Below are 25,332 nucleotides of genomic sequence, written 5' to 3'. Positions count from 1 at the left end.
GTGTCCGATTCTTCATGACCCCATGGACCAGAGAGCATGCCAGGCCCTCCTGTCTTCCACTGCCTCCCGGAGTTGGGTCAAATGCATGTTGGTAGCTTCAGTGACACTGTCCAATCATCTCATCCTCTGTCATCCCCTTCTCCTCTTTCAAATAAGATTAGCCACCGAATTATCTCTCTTATCTTCCCTGCAAATACTACCGTGTTTCCCTGAAAATAAGAAAGGCTCTAATATTAATTTTTGCTCCAAAAAAAAAAGCATCAGGGCTTATTTTCAGGAGATGTTTTTATGTTTATTTTTTTTCATGTACAACAATCTACATTTATTCAAATACAGTTATGTCATCTTCTTCTGGTTGGTGCACAATGGTGGAGGGCTGGGTTTCACTTAACTGGGGCTTATTTTTGAGGTAGGGCTTCTATTATGAGTGTCCTGAAAAATCATACTAGGGCTTATTTTCAGGTTAGGTTTTGCTTTCGGGGAAACAGGGTAGGTGTTCTACATAGGGCCCTTTGTGCACGAATTCAGATGACAGGTGACTGGCCACCACTTATGTCATTAACTAGTTCTGCTCTAGTGAATTGGACCAGGGCTCAATCGACGCTGGTGACTGATTTCATTGGGCTGTTGGTGCTGGTGATAAATTTGCTCTGAGTTATATTGTGAATTGCAAATGGACTATCCAATGTGCTGAACCATATCCCCAAACTAGGTTCAGCACCCTGGATAGCACATTTTAAGTTCAAACTAAAACTCAGCACTGTCTATGAAACTATAGTTCCTCTAATTTTACATTCATAGAATCACAGAAAAGTGAAGTTGGAAGGGGCCTACAAGGCCATCAAGTCCAACCCCCTGCTCAATGCAGGAAGACAATCCAAGCATATCTGCCAGGGGACTATCCAAGATTTTCTTGAACGCCTCCAGTGTTGGAGCACTCAGTTAACTCCCGAGGTAACTTGTTCCACTGTCGTACTGCTCTAACAGCTAGGAAGTTTTTTTTCTGATATCCAAGCAAAAGCTGGCTTCCTTTAACTTGAGCATCACAAAACTGAGTTGTGTCCAGTCTCTCATGCCTAGTCTAGATCCACCCTGCTATGCAGAGGTTCCGACCCACTACTGATACCTTTGATTTGAAGGTTGTATGGAAAGCTTGAAAAAGTCACTTTTTTGGATCAGAGCTCTCCAGACTTCCCAGTATGGCAAATCCAAGTAAGTACCATTTCCAAGTCCTGGTTTTGTGACAGAACAAAGTAAGACATTACATTAGAAGAAATCAATTCAGAGGCATTGGGGTAATTTTCATTCACATGGTCTTTCAAGAACTTGCATTAGAAGAAAACACAAATGCAACAGTGACCTCTAAAGCACTTGATTTAAGAACATGTACCCTCAGATACAAAATAGTGCAAAACATTTATGTTCAAAGGAAAGAAGTCCACACCATAGGTAACCATAAATATACATTTTCTCACTTAGAGCACAAAAACGCACTGAAAGGTTTCAGTTGTATAAATATGTTTGCTAAAGCAATGTTTGTCAGTGTAAGAACCTGTTAGCCTTCAATATCTAAAGCTGCTTTTAACAAGGTAGGGCATCCGTAATAAAAATTTAAATACAAGAATCTAGATTAAATGACATTGGGATAGGTAGAAATACATGTATTGGCAAATCCTTCTTGCTAAGTTGGAAAAAGACTCCAGAGTGATGATTAAGACCTTTACGTCACACCGGAAGTCTGCAATCTGTCCATTCTGTCAACTCATTGTGATTCACAGTACTAGGCAATATGTATCTGAAGGCCGCTACCAAATGCAATGTGTTCTTTGACCAATATAAAGGCTGACTATTTCAAAATCTAGGCCAACCATTAAAAAACCCAGGCCAGCCAGTTTAAAAAGGGATTAAACTATATGAACAATATGTCTGTGTTTTAGAAAAGATTTAACATTTTCCTAGGGTACTGCTGTAATAACAACCAAATCAGCAAGACCTGCATTGAACAGGTAGGGCACTCATGAGTAAATGGTCAATTCTAATAGATAGATTTCCATCTTTTAAAAAGGCGACAAAACAAAACTCAATTACAAAGGTACATTTCTGTTCTCTGCTAATGTCGCAGTGTTTGATATGTCTTTTCCCTCTGTGAGGCCATTATAATTACCTCTTGCATAAAGTGCTTTGAGGTTTCTAGGTGAAAAGTGCAGCGTAATAATGAAAGCTAGATATTTTATATGTACTGGAGGAATACTTCCCCCACTTCCATAAATTAAAAATGGAAAGGCAATGTTTCTGAAAGATTAAATTTTGATTACTAGTGACAAAACCCATGGCCTTGTCTGTACAGGCACCACGACAAGAACGTTACGTAAAGGAGAAATCCACCAGCCATCTCTAGCCCTATTCACAAGCTGTCATGGGGGTCCCTTATAGAATGGCAAAAGCCTCAGATTGAAGACAAAAATAGTATAGCTAAATAGGGGTGAGAGACACAGCTTAGCAATAAAGAAGTGGATTTAGAGGGGACAGGAAAATCTCATGCAATATTTTCTATGTAAGAGGGATGAGTAACTATCTAAATAAGTTTAAAATGATGCAATCTATCTAGACCCAAGCTTCATAAGAGAATAATCTAAGATGAAGAGCAAATGTGTGCTACATAGGTATAGCAGTCTGAGCCCACTTCCATTGCCATGGGTGCATCTCATGGCAATGCTGGGGTGCGCATGCTGGCAAGGTAGACAAAATACTCTGCTAGACAGTTCTGCTGCACACGCTTGAACTAAAGAGATCGAGTGTTCCTGCACAGCATGCTAAGTGCCCCACCTAAGTACAAAGCCAAAAGTTCTGCAGAACGGAGTCACAGTATTTAGAGTGGAGTTCGGTTGCCATTCAGTGTGTTGTGTAGATGACCCCTAAGTGATGGCCCTGAGATTTTAAATTACCACCTTCAGGCTCCGAAGATGGACCTTCAGGGCCAAATCCGAAGACCTGGAGATCCGGGTTCCACCTCCTACTCAGCTGAAATTAATGGTGGTTGCTCAGCAACTGACTTTGTCAGGTTGCTAAGAGAGTTAATTTTCAGCCAGAAGCACTGCAGTTTCGGGTTTTATAGCTGCCTCCCTGTGTCTGCATGCATCCTTAATGCACAACGCATTTGCCAGGATCTTTTATTTCTCCCGCAAGCTGTTGTTTAGCACCAAAAATCCAACTGTCTGCTAATGACAACCCTAGTTATCACTCAACTTTATTATAATACTATCTGCTGCAGAGGATATTGCTCCATCATAAGAGTTTGGTGAACACAAGAAACTGAAAGCTGGACAAATAAATAAATTAAATGCAGTGGACAGCAATGTGCAGATCGGTCATTTTCCACTTGGAACTGTTTGTTTTAAAACGGGAGGCAACGGGGGACAAGGAAGGGGAAGAGAAAAATTAATTAGTTGTAGGGGGTGGTGGGCGAGAAGAACATTTGACACTGGGAATGGCTTCTTCTGTTTATTTTTTTTTCCAATGAATTGCTTTGTTGCTGCATGAAGCAAAGGAGGTTTTCAAACTATTCCCTGCAATGGGGAAGCATTGGCATTCAGATGCAGCATCATTTCAGTGGCAATGTGATGATGGGAAAGAGTGGAAGACACCTGCAAATGGCAGCCAGCAGAGTCATCAAGAACTTGCCCACTAAATCCACTGTTTTCCACCACGCCGAGCAAAGCAACTCTCCAGAAATCATAAGGGTTTCTCTTGTTCCTCCATAACAAGGCCAAAAACACTGCACAGCATTCTAAAACTTGTGAAAACAGGGTGGCATTTTTGGTCCAGGTTTAAAGTAAAAATGCTTCTCCCCTGTCGAAATATATATATATCTCTATATATATCTAAAATGATGACATGGGACTTATTGTGTGTCTGTGTGTGCAAATGCACAAGCAAGTGTGCACCAACATTTTAGAAAAATATAAATGCATTCCAAACACTTGTTGGCACTCTACTCTTATCTGACGAGCACATCAAACATCGTTTGATCTTCTGAACGGGGACACAAAGCAGTCCGGGATGCTGTTGAGCTGCCTGTCTTTTCCAGTGCTATAGCTTCCATCTTCTTAAAGCCAGGGTTGTGCTGCACCCATAACACACAGTTGTTGCAAAAGCAAAAATCTGCAGGGGAAGGAGAGGGGTAAAAAAATATCCCAAAATGAGTTTCATACCAAATTTTGCTTATCAGTTCATTCCTGCAATTTCTTTTTATATTATTTATCTCACTAAACACTCCCCATTTCACCAAATGGTCAGTACTATAGATAATATCGATAATAGGTAAAGGTAAAAGGTTTCCCTTGACAATTTTTGTCCAGTCGTGTTCGACTCTAGGGGGCGGTGCTCATCCCCGTTTCCAAGCCATACAGCCAGCGTTTTGTCCGAAGACAATCTTCCGTGGTCACATGGCCAGTGTGACTTAGACACGGAACGCTGTTACCTTCCCACCATGGTGGTCCCTATTTATCTACTTGCAATTTGCATGCTTTCGAACCGCTAGGTTGGCGGGAGCTGAGAAAAGCGATGGGCGCTCACTCCGTCACGTGGATTCGATCTTACGACTGCTGGTCTTCTGACCCTGCAGCACAGGATTCTGCGGTTTAGCCCACAGCGCCACCACGTCCCTATATCAATAATAGTGTTTAGCTTAGAAATGTGAACTGTGCAGTCCATGGGTCGCTTGCTGCCTGACAAGGTCTCCCGTGCAGCCCCCTGCCCCCTCTCAGAAAAGAAGCCTCTTTTTTTCCTACCTAAACATGGACAATCATGCCATAAATGGTCTCTAAGGGAAGAAATTCTCAAGGCTGTTCATGGGCTCCCAGGGTGGTGTAGTAGATAGAGTGATGAATTAGAATTCAGAATACCTCGATTCAAATCTCTGCTCAGCCATAGAAACTCACCAGGGCATGAGGTTGATGGCATTGATAATATTACTCCTTTAACATTTTACTTACCTTTAAAGACCCATTAGTCCTGCTACAAGCTTAGTGTGACTTGACAGCACATAACACAAATTTTAAAGGCTCAAAAGAGCAACTAAGGATGCAATCACACAAGCACTTAGTCTGTTTTGCTGTGGAAATGGGTTGTTTAGCTCCTTTTTCCAGTGATCACCTAACATAACTGTTGGAGCAAACCAAACTGTCCCCAGAGTGCTCCTACCCACAGGAGCTTCTACTTTTTTTGGTGTGGGTAAGATTGCTCTGGTTTGGTTTGTTTCCAATGTATGTGATCAGTGGGAATGGACCAAAAATAAGCCTTCTTGCTGTCCAGGCTATTCCAGTTGGAATTTCTGATATCATAGGTGAGCCACTTCAGGATATCAGCAAATCAATCACTTCCTCTGCTCGTTGGTGGAAGAGCACAGGAAGTAAAAAAAATATGTTTAAATTGAAGTAGAGCACTCAACTTAGCTAGAATCTCCAAGGAACATTGTCCACCCTTTTACAACACTTCAACCCTGCATGCATTCTTCACTGCCTGCTCAACAGTTCAAGTAACCCTCAGGATGATGAACTCTTTAAGGCTCCCTACTCTGTAGGAAGAGGACAGAAACTGGACAACATAGCCCAGACCAAGGCAGGTAACAAGTGGCCAGTCAGAGATTTTGGTTTACAACTCCCACAGCACGTTACTATAGGCCACACAGCTGAGACTGATGTACACTGCAGCCAAAACATATAGAGGCCAAAAGTTGCCATCCCTTATCAAGCTGCTGAAGAAGGGTTAAAAAACAAAAACAACTTCAGCTGAACTGCAGATCTTGAGCAACTGATCTCCTTGGAACTCTTCAAAGTCCTGAGATTTCATCTCAGTCCTATGTATCTGTCTGTCTAGGGACAAAACAAGAAAATGTTTGTTGTGGGTTTTTCAGGCTCTTTGGCTGTGTTCTGAAGGTTGTTCTTCCTAACGTTTCGCCAGTCTCTGTGGCCGGCATCTTCAGAGGACAGCACTCTCACCAGAGCACCGAGTGCTGTCCTCTGAAGATGCCGGCCACAGAGACTGGTGAAACGTTAGGAAGAACAAACTTCAGAACACGGCCAGAGCCCGAAAAACCCACAACAACCATTAGATCCTGGCCGTGAAAGCCTTCGCGAAAACAGGAAAAGACTGTGAATCTGTAGCTAAAAGCAGTGCTCCCTCAAGTGGTGAAAGACATCTGATTGTAAATGCACATTAAAAGCAAGAAGTGTAATTGATCTTAGAATGTAAGCAACAATTTTTTTGGCAGTTGATTGCTTACATATGCCTGACAAAGGAGAGCGGATGGATGCTGGGGGAAATAATTATAAGAGCAGAAAATATGTATTTCTCTGAATGTTTCTTTTACACCAAACATAAGCCATCCTATGGCACTGTAACACATTCACACGCCCCAAACAGTACAAGAACAGGATCCTTATTCTGCTGGATTTACAGGATGCCTAGCTGAGCGCAGAGCAAGCCTATATAATACTTACAGCAGCTGCTATACTCAAGTTATACTCATGGTCATTGAGAAGCCTTTCATAGAAGACAACGGCGGTAGAGTTGGCAGGAAGATGCGCACTGAGCTTCATCGGATGGGCATGCAAGGAGGTGGTTGCCGCTTGTAGAAGGAAGGTCCCAAAATAAAAGACAAAGACAGCTGCGTGGTAAAGAAAATCCTAAAAATTAAAGGAAAACACAGAGTTAGCTTGAGGGGAAAATGCACTGATGATTTTTTTTTTAACTTTCCATAGTCAGCAATGCAGTTGCAGTCAACATGGGTTCTGTCATTCTACTATAGAATAAAACTACTACACCCGGGGACGGGGGATATATTTAAATTACAGAATAGATATGCAGAACTCACTTCCACAAAGACAATATTGCCAAAGCTTGGAAATTTTCCTCTTTTTTTTTAAACCTATAACTTCCCCCTCCCCAAATCCCATTTCCAAGCTGGAATGGCTACAGACATACGTAGGAAAAAATACTCAGATTAGCATACATGAGGTTATGTATCCCCTTTTAAGTAACAGTTTAAGTTGTACATAATAAAGAGAAAAGATACATAAAAGAATAAGAGCATAATATGGCTTGAAGCACTGTGTGCTGTGTCTTTAATGGGATATTACAGGCTGTTAAAATAATCTTCTACATCTGCAATAATGTTTTCCAACACACAAAAACCATCACACACAGACACACAAATCAAAGAATGTTCATTGATTTTATTAAAACTGCACCTGGATTTTTATAAAAAGCCATCTGGGTTAAGGATAAACAATATTTTCCACCATTAAAATTACATCCGGTATATTTTTTGAGTTCCATGATCACTGCAGATGGTGACAGCAGCTCCGAAATTCAGAGACGCCTGCTTCTTGGGAGGAAAGTGATGACAAACCTCGACATCATCTTAAAAAACAGAGACATCACCTTGCCGACAAAGGTCCACATAGTCAAAGCTATGGTTTTTCCAGTAACAATGTATGGAAGTGAGAGCTGGACCATAAAGAAGGCTGGCCGCCAAATAATTGATGCTTTTGAATTGTGGTGCTGGAGGAGGCTCTTGAGAGTCCCCTGGACTACTAGGAGAACAAACCTATCCATTCTGAAGGAAATCAACCCTGAGTGCTCACTGGAAGGACAGATCCTGAAGCTGAGGCTCCAATACTTTGGCCATCTCATGAGAAGAGAAGATTCCTTGGAGAAGACCTTGATGTTGGGAAAGTGTGAAGGCAAGAGGAGAAGGGGACGACAGAGGCAGTGGAAGACAGGAGGGCCTGGCATGCTCTGGTCCATGGGGTCATGAAGAGTCGGACATGACTTAATGACTAAACAACAACAAAGATGTGGCTATTTGAAAAAAGAACACAAACACACATACAGTTTGGAGAGAGAGCAAGCACATTCTTTTGCTAGAATATTTAAAAAATAAGAGGTGGAGAGGCAAAATTGAGGCTGTGTAGCAATCCTCCTCCTCCGCAGAAAGACAACAGTTCCTACCATCTGACAGAGCGGAGCCAAGGCCCTTTATAAAAAGGCCTAGTAAAACATACGGTATAATGAACATATTGTAATGAGTGTAAGGGCTATGAACCACCACTGATGTTGCAGGCTGCCTGGCTGCCTACTGAACACCCCTTCTGCTCTGAATTTCTGGCACATTTGGAGATGAAGGCAGCACACAAATCCTTATGAGTAGCATAGTGTTTACTGGATTTAAGAGTAAATTACTTCATTTCCTCTGCCCAACTGGACTGCCTTGGAACTTCCTCGCTTCCTTGGCAACACTGACAATGAAGTTCTCTGTCACCCGTAGATGTAAAAAGCCAGAACTTCTGTAACCAGGAGACAAATCTTTGCTGGAGGGACCCATGGGTTTCAGGCAGGACATTAAGCTCCGGGTTTATTATTGCTTTATAAGCCGCACTGTTGTTTTGAAATGGGCCAAACCCGGGAAGCTATTGCAATGGAGTTGACAAAACTAGCATCCATTCAATCTGAAAGGGCACTGCCTGTTGGAGGAATTAAAATCATAGCCATGCCAGCAACTGCTGGGTGACTCCATCCAAAATTAAGATTCCCTTTGCCTCAAGAAATCCATTCCACAGCAGAGGTTCTCAGACATGTGAATCTTATATCCTAACAATCACCATTTGCTCAAAGAATCTGAGTTCCATCATGACAGAAACAGTGGTTGAAGTATACAGCTGAGGGAACGTTGGGGGTTCAATCCCCCACTATGTCTCCTGGTGAGAAGAGTCAGCCTATATGGCCTCGGGCAAAATCCCAGGGCGCACCCAGAAGAAGGGAATGGCAAACCATATCCCAGTACTGTACTCTGTACCTGGAAATGATACATCAGAATTGACTTAATGGCACATGAGGATGATTAAGGATATATAAGTCACATAAGTGACTTCTTTGTGTTGGGAGAAAACACAAAGAAGCTAAACTGAACATTCAGTTCAATGAGCATAAATTATGCCACTGTGCTCATTCTAAGACATAAAGAAAATAAGTAAAAAACCCCCCTGCAAGTCATACTTACAGAAGGGCATGAGAACTGAGGGAGAGCAAATTCTTAATAATTGTTCTAAAAATGTGATACAGTGGTGCCTCGATGTACCAAAATGTCCTGACATATGCCCATTTCGAGTTATGACCAGCTCTGCCCGCAAACTTTTGCTTCGACTTGTGGCCGGAGCTTCCAGTTACGAACAGAAAAAGGCAAGGAAAACAGGCGGGGAATTCAAATTGCTAACCGTTGGTAGGTGAAGAGACTGCTTCTTTGAAGCTCTTTCGCCCCAACTATTAGAGTGAGTGTGATTGGAGGAGGCTTGGGACTACCTGGTAAAGTAAGGTGCTGCTTTCTGCTTTTTAAAAACTGTTCTGGATGGGTTTTGCAGCGTCGTTTTGGGCTGGGTGGTGGGATTATATTTCTATGCTGTGGTGGGTCTTGCAGGGTTTGTTTGTTTTTTGTTTCCCCGCCCCCTTTCCGATGGGTCTTGCGGGGTTTGTTTGCTTTTTTGGGTTTTTTCCATTTCCAATGGGTCTTGGGGTGTTTTTTTGCTTTTTGTTCCCCCCCCATTTCTGATGGGTCTTGCGGGGTTTGTTTACATTTTGGGTTCCCCCTCCCCATTTCTGATGAGTCTCACAGGGTCTGTTTGCTTTTTGCTTTGCTTTTCTTGAATTTCCAAAGGGTATTGCATGGTTTGTTTGCTTTCTGCTTTGCTTTTTTTTTTTTGCATTTCCGATGGGTCTTGCATGGTTTGTTTGCTTTTCTGCCCCCCCCCCCTTTTGGCTGGAACAGATTAATCGCATTTCCGATGGGTCTTGCAGTGGGTTTTTTTTTGGGTGGATTTTTTTGGGTGGTTTTTTTTCTTCAGCCGGAACAGATTAATTGCTTTTCAATGCATTCCTATGGGAAATGGTGCTTTGACTTACGAGTTACGACCTGAGTTCCGGAACCACTTAAGTTCACAAGTCAAGGTGCCACTATACCCTCCTCAGCTATTCTTACGTCTCCTTGATGATGTGGGTACCCACGCTAGAGAGCTTTATGTTTTTCTTCCTCCCCTGTACTAGTTTAAAACCTTTCTCTTCCTTCTTCACTGTCCAGGGGCCACCTTCTACTACCCCAAATCTTCATCTTAGTGGCAACAACTACTAAGAGCTATGCATGCTCTCACAAACCTTCCTCCATATGCTCAAGATATCATATTTTCACCTCCTATACTTAAACAAGCCTGGTTATAGGTCCTAGTCTGGAATTTCCTATGAGTATATGGAACCAACCATAACCAATAAGCTCATCTGTAGCAAGACGGTTACAATCACCCATTATACTAGAATGCAGTTGGACAGTGCTATCTGCACTTTCTTGAATATTCTAGGCAGTTCACAAATCAATGAGCAAACTGTTCTTCACCCTTTCCTCTTTCCTCCCACTTTGGCTCTCTCTCAGAGTGATGTCACTTTTACTCTACAATCTTGTCTCATGGTGTGTGAGGAAGAATGTCCTGTTGCACGTTCATGGCTAATGATCAGAAAATACAAAATACAGTATAGAACAATACTGGGGGATTTGTGCATCTGTACATGCCTCAGATATACTCTCCTCCCCATCAGATTTTTGTTCCTAAAGGCCACGCTTGCATCTGAAGTAACACTGCAGAGGTTGCTAAGGTCACAGGTCGAGTTAATATCCAAATCAAAAGATGTTCCATTTTGAAAGCAATCTGTAGGATAAGGAAATCTGATTATTCCCTTTTATGACTGGCTAAATAAAGAAAGATGGTGGTCCTTTCAAGAATTCCTAAATGAGGAAGCAGTTACATGGAGTGTCTCATAAAACAAGAAGTGCTGGCAAAATACATGAATGAATGTGCACAAATATGCATGCTATAAGGGAAATCCATACAAAATGCATATCTTAAGGGAAAATGAGCAAAAACAGACATTTTATCAGGAAAAAAATCACTTGCAAAAATGTGTACATGTTGAAAAAAGGCACAGATCAGGAGAAATGTGCAGATGTGTTGTTGTTGTTTTTTACAGAATTTCAGATGATGCTGAAACACAGCAAAGTGAAAATATGGGATACTGGTTAAAAAAAAGATGACATTCCATTCCTGGCATCCATCAGAGAACCTGCCATAAAAACCTTGGAACTGCTATGGTTGTATCCAGGGAGTTAGGTTCCCTTCTGGTGAAACCACTTTAGCCAGCCACACAGGAGTCAGCAGAGAGAAAGAAGTAAATTGGCATCCACATTCGCAGAAGGCACAGCTACACCAGTACTGCCTTAACAAGGTGCAAAGATGTGCTTATTATTTATTCAATGCTTATTAACAATTTCCTCTTTGCTGACTCCTTGCTCTTAGGTGCCCTAGCAAACAGCACCAGGAGGGTGGTGTTTTTTTTAATGGAATGGAAAGGGAAGAGGCATACAAGCAGACCCAAGCACCAAGTTTGGGAAGGAGAAGGTTCAACCAGCAGCTAGTTTCCAATCTGAATGGGTCTGCTGCCCTGCCTCACTGGTGCTGCAGCTGGGTGGAATGGCTTGAAATAGAACAGTTACACATCTCTTCCCATAGAAGACTCAAACAGTGGTGCCTCGCTTAACGAGCGCTTCGTTTAACAATGAATTCGCTTAGCGATGACTTTTTCGGAGCGTTTTTGCGCTCCGTTTAATGATGGTCCCTATGGGCGATTTTCGCTTAGCGATGTTGTGACCATGCTTCGCATAACGATTAAATTTTTGGGTCCCTTGTTTTGCTTAACAATGGTTTAAACAGCCTCGTGTTTGCTGTTTTTTAAATGTTATATAGTTAAAGTTTACTGTTTAAAATGTTTGAAATCATAAAGTGCACTTAATAAACCCTTTGTTAACCAAATTTGACTTTGTTCTGACTCTTTTTAAATTTGTGGTTGAATTTTTTCCCCCATTGAGATGCATTGAATAGGTTTCAATGCATTTCAACTGGGGAACTGCGTTTCACTTAGCAATGTTTCCTATGGCGATTTTCGCTTAAGGACAGCAATTCGTTCCTATTGGAATGGATTATCTGGTTTTCAATGCATTTCAATGGGAAACTGTGTTTCGCTTAGCGATGTTTTCACTTAGCGATGAATTTTTTTGAACCAATTAAAATCGTTAAGCGAGGCACCACTGTATATATATCAGCACAAGCAATCACATCAGTGAACCAGTGAGAATGCACTTGATGGGGAAAAAAGCCCCAGAAGGAGAGGGGGAAAATGGATTAGGGGAAAAACTCTAGGCTGATTTGAATTGACTTAATTGACTTGTACGCCATATAGTCAGCAGAAAATAATATGAGTGTAACCATTCCAATCCCAGAGCAATTCCCATATTATTTGCTAATGCAGTCCCCCCACCCCCAAGAGACACCTGAATAGTGAGTGCTGGAGAAAATGCCATTATGCTCTGCCCACAGTAACTAGATCTGGCACAACTAACTAAAGTGGTTTTTGACTAGAGTAGGGTGGACTCGGTTCATTAATCTTCACTGCCTCCTCCTGAATTTTATTTTGGTTTGAGAGTCTACCAGAGTTTGCAAACTTCTTCACGCAGGGGACAGAAACAACATGAGGTTTTAAAAAAGAATGGCGTGTAAAGCCTATGTTCCACCACTAAGCATCCAGCCTTTCTTGTTTGCTGTGTAAGCAAGCAGAGGATTATGATAAGCATCTGTGGCTTTCTAGATTACTACCCAGAAGGACAAACAAACAAAGAAATCCTAGAATAATACTGAATAAAGACTAAAACAACTTCCAATGCCATTTTGTCTTTGCAGATAAATATGCCAGCAAAAAGATTAAGCATCTAGAGTTGACAAGCCTACTCATAGCTGAGAATTTGTTCTTCTGGGAATTTCTCACTCACTGATGAATTTGGGTTTCTTATTTCAGGAAAAACTCAATGGTCCTATAATAGGATTTGGAATATACCCAGATGTTGGAGTAAAACTCCCATCATCCCTCATCAGCATAGGAAATGCTGAGGAATAATGGGAGTTGGAGTCCAATAAAATCTGGAAGCCCCAAAGCTGTCTATCACACCATACAGTATTGTCGTTGTTGTTTAGTTGTTAAGCCATGTCTGACTCTTCGTGACCCCATGGACCAAAGCGCGCCAGGCCCTCCTGTCTTCCACTGCCTCCCGGAATTTGGTCATATTCATGTTGGTAGCTTTGGTAACACTGTCCAACCATCTCATCCTCTGTTGTCCCCTTCTCCTCCTGCCTTCACACTTTCCCAACATCAGGGTCTTTTCCAGGGAGTCTTCTCTTCTCATGAGATGGCCTGTTCTAAAGGGCCACTGCCCTTATCTTTACTAGTTTAGATTGTTACACCAGCCTGAACATTCATGATGCTCTCCTATGATTCTGATTTCCTTACAAGTTGTGTTTAATATATTTTTGTGGGCTTGATTAATATTATAAAGGGTCACATCAGTTGCAAAACCTGGCCAAACTACTATTATCCCAGAAAAGGCATGTTCATCTTCACAGTTTTTAAGAACACCTCCTATGAAGTGATACAACGCGCAAATATTTACAATTCATCAATTGCAGTATCAAGCTACAACTTGCATAAGCATGAATGAGTCATCACAGATCAAGAACCAGATAGAAATTTCATATTATTCCATCACAACACAAAGCAACCCTTCCCTCTTACCCTTTCCCAAGGGTTTATGTATTCCACAGAAGGGCAGAGTGTGATTTAGCCATGAAGCAACATGAATATGACTTAGTCATTGAAAAGAAACATATCCAACAGTTCATTTTTTAAAAAATAGTTGAGATTTACAAGAGACATGAGATTGTGCTTTCATTTTTGCACCTGGGAACAACTGCATACACAAATCTGTGAGCCAGGAATCTTTTATTTTTGACTAATTAATTAACTGAACCTCAATAACTGAAAAGAAAACCTCATTTGGGGGAGGCAAAGTCTATAGCTTTAGATGTGTGAATATGTAGTGGCAGGAGACAACTTAAAAGCAGCTGTCCTGTTTTTCTCTGTGTGTCACTGTATTTAAAAAAAATCAAATGGGCTAAGAGAAAAATATAGAAAACTGCATTTGAAGATCTGTTTTGGGAATCACAGAATAGTGGAATTGGAAAGAGCCTATGAGTAGAGATGGGCAGGAACCTCGGCACCACATTCTGTTTCCCAGCCTCCCTGGCTGGATCTCCCAATCACAAGCCAGTGTGTGTCCCTCTCCTCCTCCCCTTCAGCTATTCAGCCAGTCTCCAGCAAGAGGAGGGACTTCCCTGCCCCGCCTCCTTGGCTGATTGCCCACTTAGAAAAGGAGGCGGGGCAGAGAAGCCCATGCTCCTGCCAGGGACTGGTCAAACAGCCAAAGAGACAGAGGAGGAGAGGGCACACCTGTGGGTGAATCGGTCATTGGCTGGGGAGGTGCCACACATACGAACCACCATGAATCTCCAAACTGAGCTTCATGCCCATTTCTACTGAATCCAACTCCTGTGAGTAATACTACACACATCATAGATACAAACATCATTTCCAGTGGGGAAATAATATGTATCTTCTGTAGACACTAGAAAGAAAAATGTAAAATCTCAACTATTTTTAAAAAATGAACTGCTGGATATGTTACTTTTCAATCAATCTGTCTCGCCAATTTTTACTGAAATAGCAGTTAGACTTTTACTGAATGATCACAAAATCATACTCCACAGACTTCCTTTTGACAAAAGAATGCTCATTTCACTATCTGTGTCCGCATCCATTGGGCAATACTGATATAAATACAATTTTCCTTCCAATCCTATAAGTTTGTTCCAATGCTTCATTCATTCATTCATTCATTCATTCATTCATTCATTCATTCATTCATTCATTCATTCATTCATTTATGTTGTCCTTTCACCCTTTCAGGACTAAGAGCAACAATCTGAGTAATGACCTGCAGTTATGAGAAGAGACTTCTTACTTATTTTAATTATCTCTTTAATTTATACCCACTCTTCAGACCAAAGGATTCCCTGAGTGGCTTATAAAGATAGAATAACAGAAACCAGACATCTGTGATCAAAAGCACAACAATTACTGCATTAGTCTTAGGCTGTGGCTACATGGTCATATACTGTGGGATTTGCTACAGGTGCAAAACAGATGAATTCCTCCCCCCCCTTTTTTCCCCTGATCACATGATGCAAAGGGCAATTCGAATCAGTTCAGCCCTTTTTCTCTTAAAGTGGATTTCTTTTTCTCTGCTGCTGGCGGATTCTCTTTTTTCAAGCTGGAATGATTCAGCCAGGCTTTTCTTAGTGAGATCAGTTGTTCTGTTCTCCAAAAGGACAGAGGGCATGATTGTGGGTGGTATTCTGGTGATGTACTAAGTTTTTGGACAGTGGGAACACCCACCCCCATGATCTTTCTCCCTAGTCACCCTGATCGTTTTCTCTTTCTTTTTAACTACCACGTTTAGCGCTAGATCGCCTATCCCCACATCAATATACTATCTTAGCACTAAATCACTTCTGCATGGATAAAAAATTATATATAATTTGATGTAAAATAAAAACAACTTCAACAAACTATTGTAGATTACTGTGTTTCTGCAGTATGTGTTATTTTATTTATTTATTTATTTATTTATTTATTTATTTATTTATTTATTTATTTATTTATTTATTTAATTTATATGCCACCCACACTACCCAAAGGTCTCTGGGTGGCTTACAACAATTAAAATACAATACAATTTAAAACAATTAAAATACAATTAAAATATATATAGAAATTGCCATCGGACCCTAAAGTTCTAAAGTTCTCCATAATGTTATGTGAGAACATTATGGAGAACTTTAGAAAACAGTCCTCTTCTCTAGCACCACACAACAGTTTAAACAGCCCACTGGCTTTACAATGAACTGTAAAAGGAGACCCAGGGATCTACAGAGGACAGGTTGAAAGAAAGAGGGGCAGTGGCATGGATCAAATTACATCAGATCACAGGATCATAGGATAATTGAACTGGAAGGGCCTGTAAGGCCATTGGGTCCAACCCCTTGCTCAGTGCAAGAATCCAAGTCAAAGCAGATCTGACAGATGGCTAATTTTCTCTTGAATGCCTCCAGCACTGAAGACATTCCAGATTGATGGACCAATAGTGAAACAATCCTCCTCTCCACATGATTACCCAATCCGAACCAAAAGGTAAAATAATCTGCAGATCAAGCAGCAGCAAAGCCAAATAGATTCAATGTGGCTTGTGAGTGTAATTGCAACCTCAGTCATCCACCAAATTGATGCAAGATTTGCATTCCATGATCTAAATCCAATGCCTCTTTCTAGCTTTCTTCCACTCCACTCCCCCTTTTAGCCCTCCATGCCCTGTGAAAAACAGGGCAGCAAGCTTCCTCTATCCTGTAGAGCAGGCTTTGAGGATGTGCAGGGTAGAGGGGTAACTAGGGTAGCTGCTCTTTGTCCCTTCCAACTGAAGGAAAGAGTTCTGTTACTGGTGTGATAGCACTGCCCAAAAACTCCAAAAGTCTGGTCCTATGACAGCATGGAATTTTATGAAGTGCCTAGAAAACGGGTTGGTAGCAACTTGCCCCCACTGCTCAAGGCTTACCAAACGGTTCCAGTCAATCGCGATTCTGTCTCTGTAGTTCAAGAGAAAAACGCTGAGGAAGGTGATGGACGAGAAACAGGCCGTCACCGATACAAACATCACCCAGCCCTGTAGCAGAGGCAAAGGGACTTTGGTAGCCGCGACTAAAATCCAGACGAGCGCTCCAAAAAGCTGTATGAAGAGGGGGAGAAAAAGAAGAAAACATTAGAAGATATTTCAACTTCAAAGGAGAAATATAGCTATTTATATCTATGTCTAGATCTTTTCCTTGTGTACAAGTATGGGGGGGGAGAGGGAAGGGTGCACATGCATATATAAATTGTTCTGAGAACTACAAAATCATACCGCATTTATTTAAAAAGTAAAATTTCTGTGATCTAAGAACACCAGCATTCGCTTGTTATTTGGAACAGCTCTGACTCACTGAAACACTCACTTTTGTAACGTATGCCAAAAAACCAAGACTGGAAGTAACATGTCACTGGTGACATTGCTACCTTTTCAAGTCTTAAAAATATTGTACAGACTGGTGACATCATTACAGTTATGACAGCATGGATAATGTTTATTTGTTACCTTCAGAACATTGTTGCAGGGGATTTTTGTCATTTCTGTAAGAGATTTTTTTTTCAAGCAGAAGCAATTAAAATTTTTTATGCACACACGCACTGAAAGTAACTAAAACGAGAATCAAACTAAAAAGCAATGCATTACTAATGTGTGCATAAAGTAATGATTAACAGCAAATGCAGCATAGCTCTTACACACCTTTTGAAAAGTAATGAGTAACGATTATGCATTAGGGTGGTTTATTTTCTCCCAGATAAGGGTTCTTCTAGGCGTACATTAAGAAGGGGTGGCATGGATAGAAGAGTGTTTATTGTGATGTCTGGGAGAGAGGTCAAAGAGCAATATTTTACTACTCTTTTTTATCACACTTCCTAGGCAAAAAATAAAAGTCAACTTATCTACAGGTTACACTAATTCAAATTGGCCTACTCTAGCTGCCTCTTACTTCAGTGTAAGGTAAAGGTAAAGGTTCCCCTTGACATTTAGTCCAATCATGTCCGACTCTAGGGGGCGGTGCTCATCCCCATTTCCAAGCCGTAGAGCCAGCGTTTGTCCGAAGACAGTTTCTGTGGTCACGTGGCCAGCATGACTAGAATGGCGTTACCTTCCCACTGTGGTGGTACCTATTTTTCTACTCGCATTTTTACATGCTTTTGAACTGCTAGGTTGGCAGGAGCTGGGACAAGCGACGGGAGCTCACTCCGTTGCATGGATTCGATCGTAGGCCTGCCAGTCCTCCGACCTTGCAGCACAGAGGCTTCTGCAGTTTAACTTGCAGTGCCACCACGTCCCTACTTCAGTGTAGCAAGCTGCAACTAGGGTAGGCTCATCTGAATCAACAGAACTTGATTCCATTGGAATCAGGGAAGAGCTGACTCGCCAATTCCCCATTGATTCAATGGGCCTAATCTAGTGCTACACTAAGCAACAGGATTTCAGTTTGCAGGACTTATTTTTGATTAGGCATGTGTATGGTTCTAGTCTAAATCTCCCCCACAAAAATGCTTATATACTGCCCCACAGCATTTAAAGGACTTAAATGGTTTAAATTTAATTGTTTACTGTATACAATTCAATTGTCCAGGCTACATGTCCCTCCTCCCGCCCCAGTGAGGTGGGTACTCATTTTATCAACCCTGGAAGGATGGAAGGCTGAGACCATCTCAAGCTGGCTACCTGGGATTGAACCCAGATCATGAGCAGAATTTTGGCTGAAGTACTGCAGTTTAACCATGAGGCTCTTAGGTGCCTTTTAATAACATCTCGGCACTGCAGAGGTGGAAAGGACCCCAATGGATCACTGAATCTAGCTCTTGTCAAGGAAGCAGAGTGGGGGAATCAATTCACAACCTCTGGCTCCTTAGCCAGATACCTAAATCATGGAGCTACCCAGCTGTTCTTAAACCAGATATGAGAACCATGTGGTTCTCCAGCTATTACTGGACCTTCAATTCTTCTCACAGCCAGCCTAGCCAATGGTTAGAGCTAAAGCCCACTAACATCTGGAGTGTGACATTCCCCACACCTATTTTAAACCTTTTCATCTGGTTTACAGAAGCACACACACACAATTTATTTCACCATTTTTTATACGGGGCTGATACACAAACTGAAAGAAACCATTTTGGTCAGAAAGAAATGACTTCAAAAAGTCATCAGTCAGTCCTGTGACCAAATGGTCTACCTTTGTTTTTTTTTGTTTGTTTGTTTTTTAAACTAACTATTTTAACCTTCTCATTTTGTTCCCTCATCCTACCGGAACAGGATTTTATAGTTATCTGCATAATCAAATGCCAAAAAGGTTAGTAAAAGGAAATGAAAACAAGCTGCTAAATACTAATGATAAACATAACTAAGCTAAGCATGAGCAAGTAAAATAATGAAGAAATAAATGTCTTTTGAAAACTTATAAAGCAGCATTTTCATTTTAAAAGCCGTCCTCCTCCCAGAATGGACAGTCTGCCTAAAGACAAGACAGTATCTGAAATGAAAGTGAAATTTCCAAATATTTGGCATCGCTAGCTTAAAAATTAATTATGGGAAAACAATCGTCTTGGCAAACAGTGTGGCTGTTATGTAAGCTCCACTGAGTACAACAGGCATTTCTTTCCACTCTTCGTGCATTCAGGCCTGCCGTCTGCTTTTAAGTGGGGAAAAGCCAGAGTGATTATGATGGATCCGATCCCTTTTTCCTGGTCAGGGGTCTGAAGACCCTGGCTCACTGCAAACTATCTCAGACCTTTTAGCAGGATGTGGGGAACTCTTCTGGAAAGTGGAAGGGAAGAATACCTTGCTTGTGCCAGGCTAAAACAGCTAATTTTTTTGCAAACATCCAATTTTGCAAGCCCCTAAAAATTAAGCGCCTCTCCTACGATCTTCCTACAGAAAAGCTTTGAAAGGGTGTAAGAGTTGTCTGGGCGTGCGTACATGTGTCCGTTGCCACAGAAACAGGACCAACAAACCCAGTCACATTGTGACAAAAAAAAAAAAACACACCACCCGAACTCTGCAGAAAGCTAGGGAACATTCGCTTGGTTGACTCAGCACTGGGAACATTCAAAGAAGACAATGTGTTGGCCCTCCGTCCTCTTGCTGAACTGCCAAATGGCTTTGGTTACAGAGAGAAGGAAAATCATCAGGTTCATCTCTGTTATCCCTGATTGGTTGGGATGAGTCAGGGATGATGAAAAGATTGGTGCTGAAGGAACAGCAAAGAAGGTGGAAAACACAGAAGCTCCACAGAGACACTCCACAGAGATACATTTGAATTAGGAGACATACCGTATTGAGCCTTTTGAAAGCCCCATGTCTCCACAAGTACTTTTGCAGACAAAAATTAACACGCAATCCCAGAGTCATTTCTATGTCACTTTTCCCTTATGGGCTGGCTACTGAATTAGGTATCTGGCTGCAGAGTGAGATGTTGGGAGTGCAATTCTTCAGTTTGCCTCCCAGGAAAACTGCCAGCCTATGTAGCCCTGAAAATGCTACACAATGCCAGGGCGCCCCTAGAAGAAGGGACTGGGAAACCTGAATACTCTCTACCTGGTATATCCTGCCAAGGTTTGCCCTACCTGAGGACTGACTTGATGGCACATAATTACCATCTTTTTCCATGTATAAGACCCCCCCCTTTTCTAATCCAAAATTAAGAAAACTAAGTGGGGCTTAGCAAGTGCAGGAGAAAAGGGATCAAAGCACTGCAGGATCGCTTTGATCCCTGCTTTCCCTTCCACTTCTTTTTGTTCTTTTCTCAGCTTACTTCCATGTATTAGACGACCCTCAATTTTAGTCTAAAGATTTTAGACAAAAGTATAGTCTTATTAGGTTTTACTTTCTTGGGCTCTATGATCACTGCAGATGGAGACAGCAGCCACGAAATTAAAAGACGCCTGCTTCTTGGGAGGAAAGCGATGACAAACCTTGACAGCACCTTAAAAAGCAGAGACATCATCTTGCCAACAAAAGTCCGCACAGTCATAGCTATGGTTTTTCCTGTAGTGATGTATGGAAGTGAGAGCTGGACCATAAAGAAAGCTGACCGCTGAAGAATTGATGCCTTTGAATTGTGGTGCTGGAGAGGCTCTTGAGAGTCCCCTGGACTGCAAGGAGAACAAACCTATCGATTCTAAAGGAAATCAAACCAGAGTGCTCATTGGAAGGACGGATCCTGAAGCTGAGGCTCCAGTACTTTGGCCATCTCATGAGAAGAGAAGACTCCTTGGAAAAGACTTTGATGTTGGGAAAGTGTGAAGGCACTTTGACCCAACTCTGGGAGGCAGTGGAAGGCAGGAGGGCCTGGCGTGCTCTGGTCCATGGTGTCACGAAGAGTCGGACACGACTAGACGACTAGACGACGATAGTCTTATATACAGAAAATACGGTATTATTATTATTGTTTCCCCCTACGGAATTGAGAATGATGTTTGTCTGAAGGCAGTCTCCTACTTAGGACCCAGTGAGACCTTGTCCTTAAGCCAAACCTCGATTTGTCCAAAAGGGCCAATGTCCAAAACACAAGACTTGAGTGACCCATTTAGGAAGGGGTCAAGTCACTACAAGCCCGTAGGGGTTATGATGCTGGACTGGAACTTAGGAGACTCCACTGAGCCATGAAAATCACTGTATGACCTTGGGCCAGTTACACTTTCTCAACTTGACCTATCCCATTCTACTACTGTGGGGATAAAGATGTGGAAAGCTGTATTTATGACTTTTGAGCTCAACGGAGGAAAACTGAGTATAATAAACAAATAAAGCAGCAGAACCAAGAACCAGAATTTGCCCACTCTGCTCTGGATTGTGTTTTGAAGTGCTATCAAGTTGTTGACAATTTATGATGACCCTAATGGAGCTCTCAAGGTAAATGAGATAATGGCGCATTGGTTTGACCATTGCCACCCCCTAGTGAGCTACGACGGTTGAGTGGGGATTCGAACCCAGATCCTGAGTTCTAGTCTGAATTTTCTATTCATTACATCAGACTGGCTCTCAACTTTTCTATACATGCCTGTTTGTGGCACATTCAAAGACTTCCACTACACCACACCATCTAGCTCCACTCTAGATTGAACTGTAGAAAGCTTATCTCACTTAGCTTTTCTAGCGCTTGTCCTTAATGCAGTTAAGGTCACAAAGCAGCAGGGGCCTGGACACAGCCCACAGCTATGTTTGCTGAATGTAGAAATCGAATGGAATTCAGGAAGGAGCAGAGATGATACGGAAGAAGCAGTATGCGTAATAACAGGGAAAGCCGTTTCAGTAGAGAGCAGTGTGTTTGAGAAAAATGCAGGACATGGAATCATTCACAAAGAGGAGATGAAGGAAGAAGTCTTGCTAATGCCATCCCTGGTAAGGATCTGGTGGCTTAATAAGCCGTATATACAGTAGGCATAAATTGAGAAGATTATGATCTTCCACGAGCTACCGTCTTGTACCTGGACAGAAATCAGCACCTGCAACGTCTGTATGTTACTCACTCCTTACAGGAGCCAAAAGAAAGAGGACGGCAACTCCATGGTTGTCACCCAATGTTAGGCGAGCCTTCAGGAGTGCAATGTGATTACAACCTGTACCAACAAGATAGGATGTCAACATCAGAACCCAAATACCTTTGGAGCCTTGCCTGTAAACAAAGCTGGCTAACCTCAAATGGAAGGGGTGTGTGAACTGGTAAGGGAACTACAGTGTTGAAGAGGGTGTGTGTGTGTATGTGTGTGCGAGGGTGTGTGTTTGTGTGTGTGTGTGAGAGAGAAAGACTTCTGACTTATGGTGACCTTATGACTTAACTGACTTGCAGAAGGTCCTATCTTAATGGCCTTTGCAGACAATAGGCTGGGGTGTGTAGTAGGGATGGATTTAAAACCAGTAAAAATAAGAGATTGTATATAATGGCTACTTTGCTGAAGAGACTAGCACAGGCTTTGTAAACACAATGTCCTACATTCAAGGCATCAAGGAAGGGAAGGCCAGTGCCTTCAAATGAGATGCTGTAGGTTTCCACAGTGTGGCTAGGGGAAGATGGAAGTTGCAGTCCAAGTACATCTGGAAGGCCATACATTGTCATCTCTCCAGAGTCGGATCATCAAAGTGGGCAAGGCTAAGAAGCATAAGAATCTTCAATAATGAAGTTCTCTAGTACTAATAATAATAATGCCATTTTCACTTTACTAGTAACGAGATTCATTATTTAACCCATCTAAGCGCGCCGTCTTGGTCTGAAAGAGAGTTCTCAAGAAGCGGAAAGCTTCCTGCATTTTGAGACTAACAGTAATCCAATAAATAAATAATAATCATGGGCTCTCAAGGCAATTCTGAGTTATGGAGACCCTTTCCAGAGTTTTCCAAGTATAGAGAATACTCAGAAGTGGTTTACCATCCCCTTCCTCTGGGGGCGCCCTAGGACTGTGCTGCTTTCCCAAGGTCACCCAGGCTGGCTCTACTTGCAAGAGGCCCAGGGGGGAATTCGAACTCCCAACCTCTGTCTCCACAGCCAGAGACCTGAACCACTGAGTTATCCAGCCAGTACCTCTATAACAATCCAATAAAAGTGTTACTCAAAACAGTATTTTGTTTGTAAGCATCCCATGGTTACTTTTGCCCTGGTGTTGTTTCATAGTTATTCGTCACATTGATATTTCATGCTATTGATATTTCCAATGTGCACAAAGATGGGAACCTAGTTACCTCCTGCCCATTCTGTCCTCAAAACAACAACCCTGTGAGGCAGGTCAAGCTGGGAGAGTGGCTAGTCCAAGATCACCTGGTAAGTTTCATGAGACTCAGGGTGGACTGAGATCTGGTTCTCCACAGTCCCAGTAACTTATTCTTCCACCAGCTTTCTGTGAATATGTCTCTGGTGATACTGTAGACATTTAATTCTGCAAACTCCTCTACTTACTAGGCAACAGTATCCACCACAGTATGAAAAACAGCAGTACTAAACAAGGCAGAAGGACATAGGATAAAACCTATAGTGGATCACAAGACTGGCTTTTCCCACTTGACTAACTCCAATCATTGACAGGCAGAAATCCAACAGGTGCATCTTTCTAAGCAGCTCCCGCTCCCCTACCCGGTCACAGAATTCCAGATGGTGAATACAGGAGATTCTTTGAGGAGAAGGCATTTGCGTGGGACCAGTATCACAAGGAAGAAATCATTAACTGGCCATTCTAGGAATAATAGGATTCTGGCGCGGGGCCCGGTGGTGGTGGTGGTGGTGTAAGAATTAGGACGTCACTCGATCAATAAAGGGAACAATTCGACTTTTTAAAAAAATCACCCTATATTCCCGCCTCTAAAATAATATCAGAGTGGGTTTAGGATAAAAGAAAAACGCGGGCGCTCAATGGACGGAGAGTAATTGCTACTAGACTTAATGGCCCCGATCCGATTTCTAGCTGCAGACAGAGGAGACCTATTGAACTAAAGGCGTTTGTACTCGGCCACCTACCATCGTCTCCGCGAGTCTGCACTAACTGGGGACTTAGGCCCGAAAGCTGACTCCCGAGGAGGACCGCTCGGGGACTCTCTCCCCCCACCACCACCCACTTGTTGCCCTCCTCGCTTCGCCCCCCCCCCTCGGCTCACTTACGATCTCCAGGCAGATGAAGGCCCCCGAGTAGGTGCGCAGGATCTCCAAGCCGGCCGGGAGGGTGACGCGCGGCGGGGGGTAATAGGCGGTGGCGTTGGGGGGCGGCGGCATGGCGCCCCCGCCTCGAGCCGGGATCATGGTGCCTGCGCGGGGCCGACCGAGGCGAGGCGAGGCGAGGCTAGGCGGGCCGGGGAGCCCCTGACGTGGCCGCGGCCAGGTGAGGAACGGCGAGGCACGGGAAGAAGGAGGGACCGGACCGCGCCGCCGAGCGGGAGCCGAGAGCCGCAGGTGGCGAGCAGGGAGGAAGGGAGCGCGCGCGCTTGCTTGCCTGCCTGCCTGCCTGCCTCCGGCGCCGCCCCGCCGGTTGCCCGCCCTCTTCGCCTCGCTTCCTCGCTCTCTCCGGGCGGCGGCGCGGCCTTTGCGCGCCCACTTTCCTGTCCTCCCCTCAGCAGTCCCGGCTTTCCAGTCACGCCGGTTTAAAGAAGGGGACACCTCGTTTGGTCCAAAGTGCCTCTCCTCCTTTTGGGTCAGGCGAGGTGCGCTCGCCCCGGAGCCCTCGCCCCGAAGCGGATCCGGTTTGGGGCTCTTGGAGCGGAGAGACTTCGAGCCGAAGCGGATCCGGCTTAAGGCTCTAGCAAGGCTTAAATTGTAACCCCCAATTTGACCTTCGGGGAAGGCTACCTCCGTTTACTCATCTGGAGGAGTTAGAAGGCACTCTGTGCATGCTCAGAAATGTTTTTTTTAAGTCACTGTATCCAAGAAAAACACTGGCACTGGGCTTATTTTTCTTTTCTTTTAAGTCTATTATTTCTTCGTTGTGTTCCGTTTGAGGTAATAAAGATGACCCTCTTTCCTTATCAGGTACCTTGTCAGGTGGACCAGGATAAAGAGCAAGTGACTGACCCGAAGTCGCCCATTGAGTGTTATGACTTGCTGAACCCAGATCAGTCTCTACTGTACTTCTAAATATATTACCCTGGCTCCCCAAACTGATAAATAAATAAATTCTGTGTAA

The 25,332-nt window shown here is 42.9% G+C and overlaps 1 protein-coding gene and 1 long non-coding RNA gene across 2 annotated transcripts; one reads left to right on the top strand and one right to left on the bottom strand.

Annotated features, from left to right (window-relative positions):
• Positions 1 to 270: 270 nt before the first annotated feature.
• On the bottom strand, positions 271 to 24,455 carry MAL2 (mal, T cell differentiation protein 2). Its single transcript, XM_020815367.3, has 4 exons — positions 24,318 to 24,455; positions 16,652 to 16,822; positions 6,501 to 6,686; positions 271 to 4,161 (listed from the first exon to the last, which is right to left on the bottom strand). Exons 1-4 carry the CDS (start codon positions 24,453 to 24,455, stop codon positions 4,090 to 4,092), a joined length of 567 nt encoding a protein of 188 aa, XP_020671026.2. The 3' UTR covers positions 271 to 4,089.
• LOC140706991 (uncharacterized) lies at positions 24,407 to 25,332 on the top strand. Its single transcript, XR_012086986.2, has 2 exons — positions 24,407 to 24,534; positions 25,179 to 25,332. It is a non-coding gene; the product is annotated as an uncharacterized LOC140706991 (long non-coding RNA).

This window comes from Pogona vitticeps, chromosome 4 (genome assembly GCF_051106095.1).
Source record: "Pogona vitticeps strain Pit_001003342236 chromosome 4, PviZW2.1, whole genome shotgun sequence".
NCBI classification, from domain to species: Eukaryota; Metazoa; Chordata; class Lepidosauria; order Squamata; family Agamidae; genus Pogona; species Pogona vitticeps.
Note: the sequence above shows the minus strand (reverse complement) of the source record. Positions and strands in the feature narration are given on the sequence as shown.

Bases quoted from the DNA above. Each gene is read 5' to 3' on its own strand.
- MAL2 (XM_020815367.3), bottom strand. From the start codon at position 24,455: ATGATCCCGGCTCGAGGCGGGGGCGCCATGCCGCCGCCCCCCAACGCC. The intron at 6,687-16,651 runs GTAAGCCTTGAG...TTTAATTTTTAG, and splicing joins CGATTGACTGGAACCGTTTG to GATTTTCTTTACCACGCAGC. The intron at 4,162-6,500 runs GTAAGTATTATA...CTTCCCCTGCAG, and splicing joins ACTTGAGTATAGCAGCTGCT to ATTTTTGCTTTTGCAACAAC.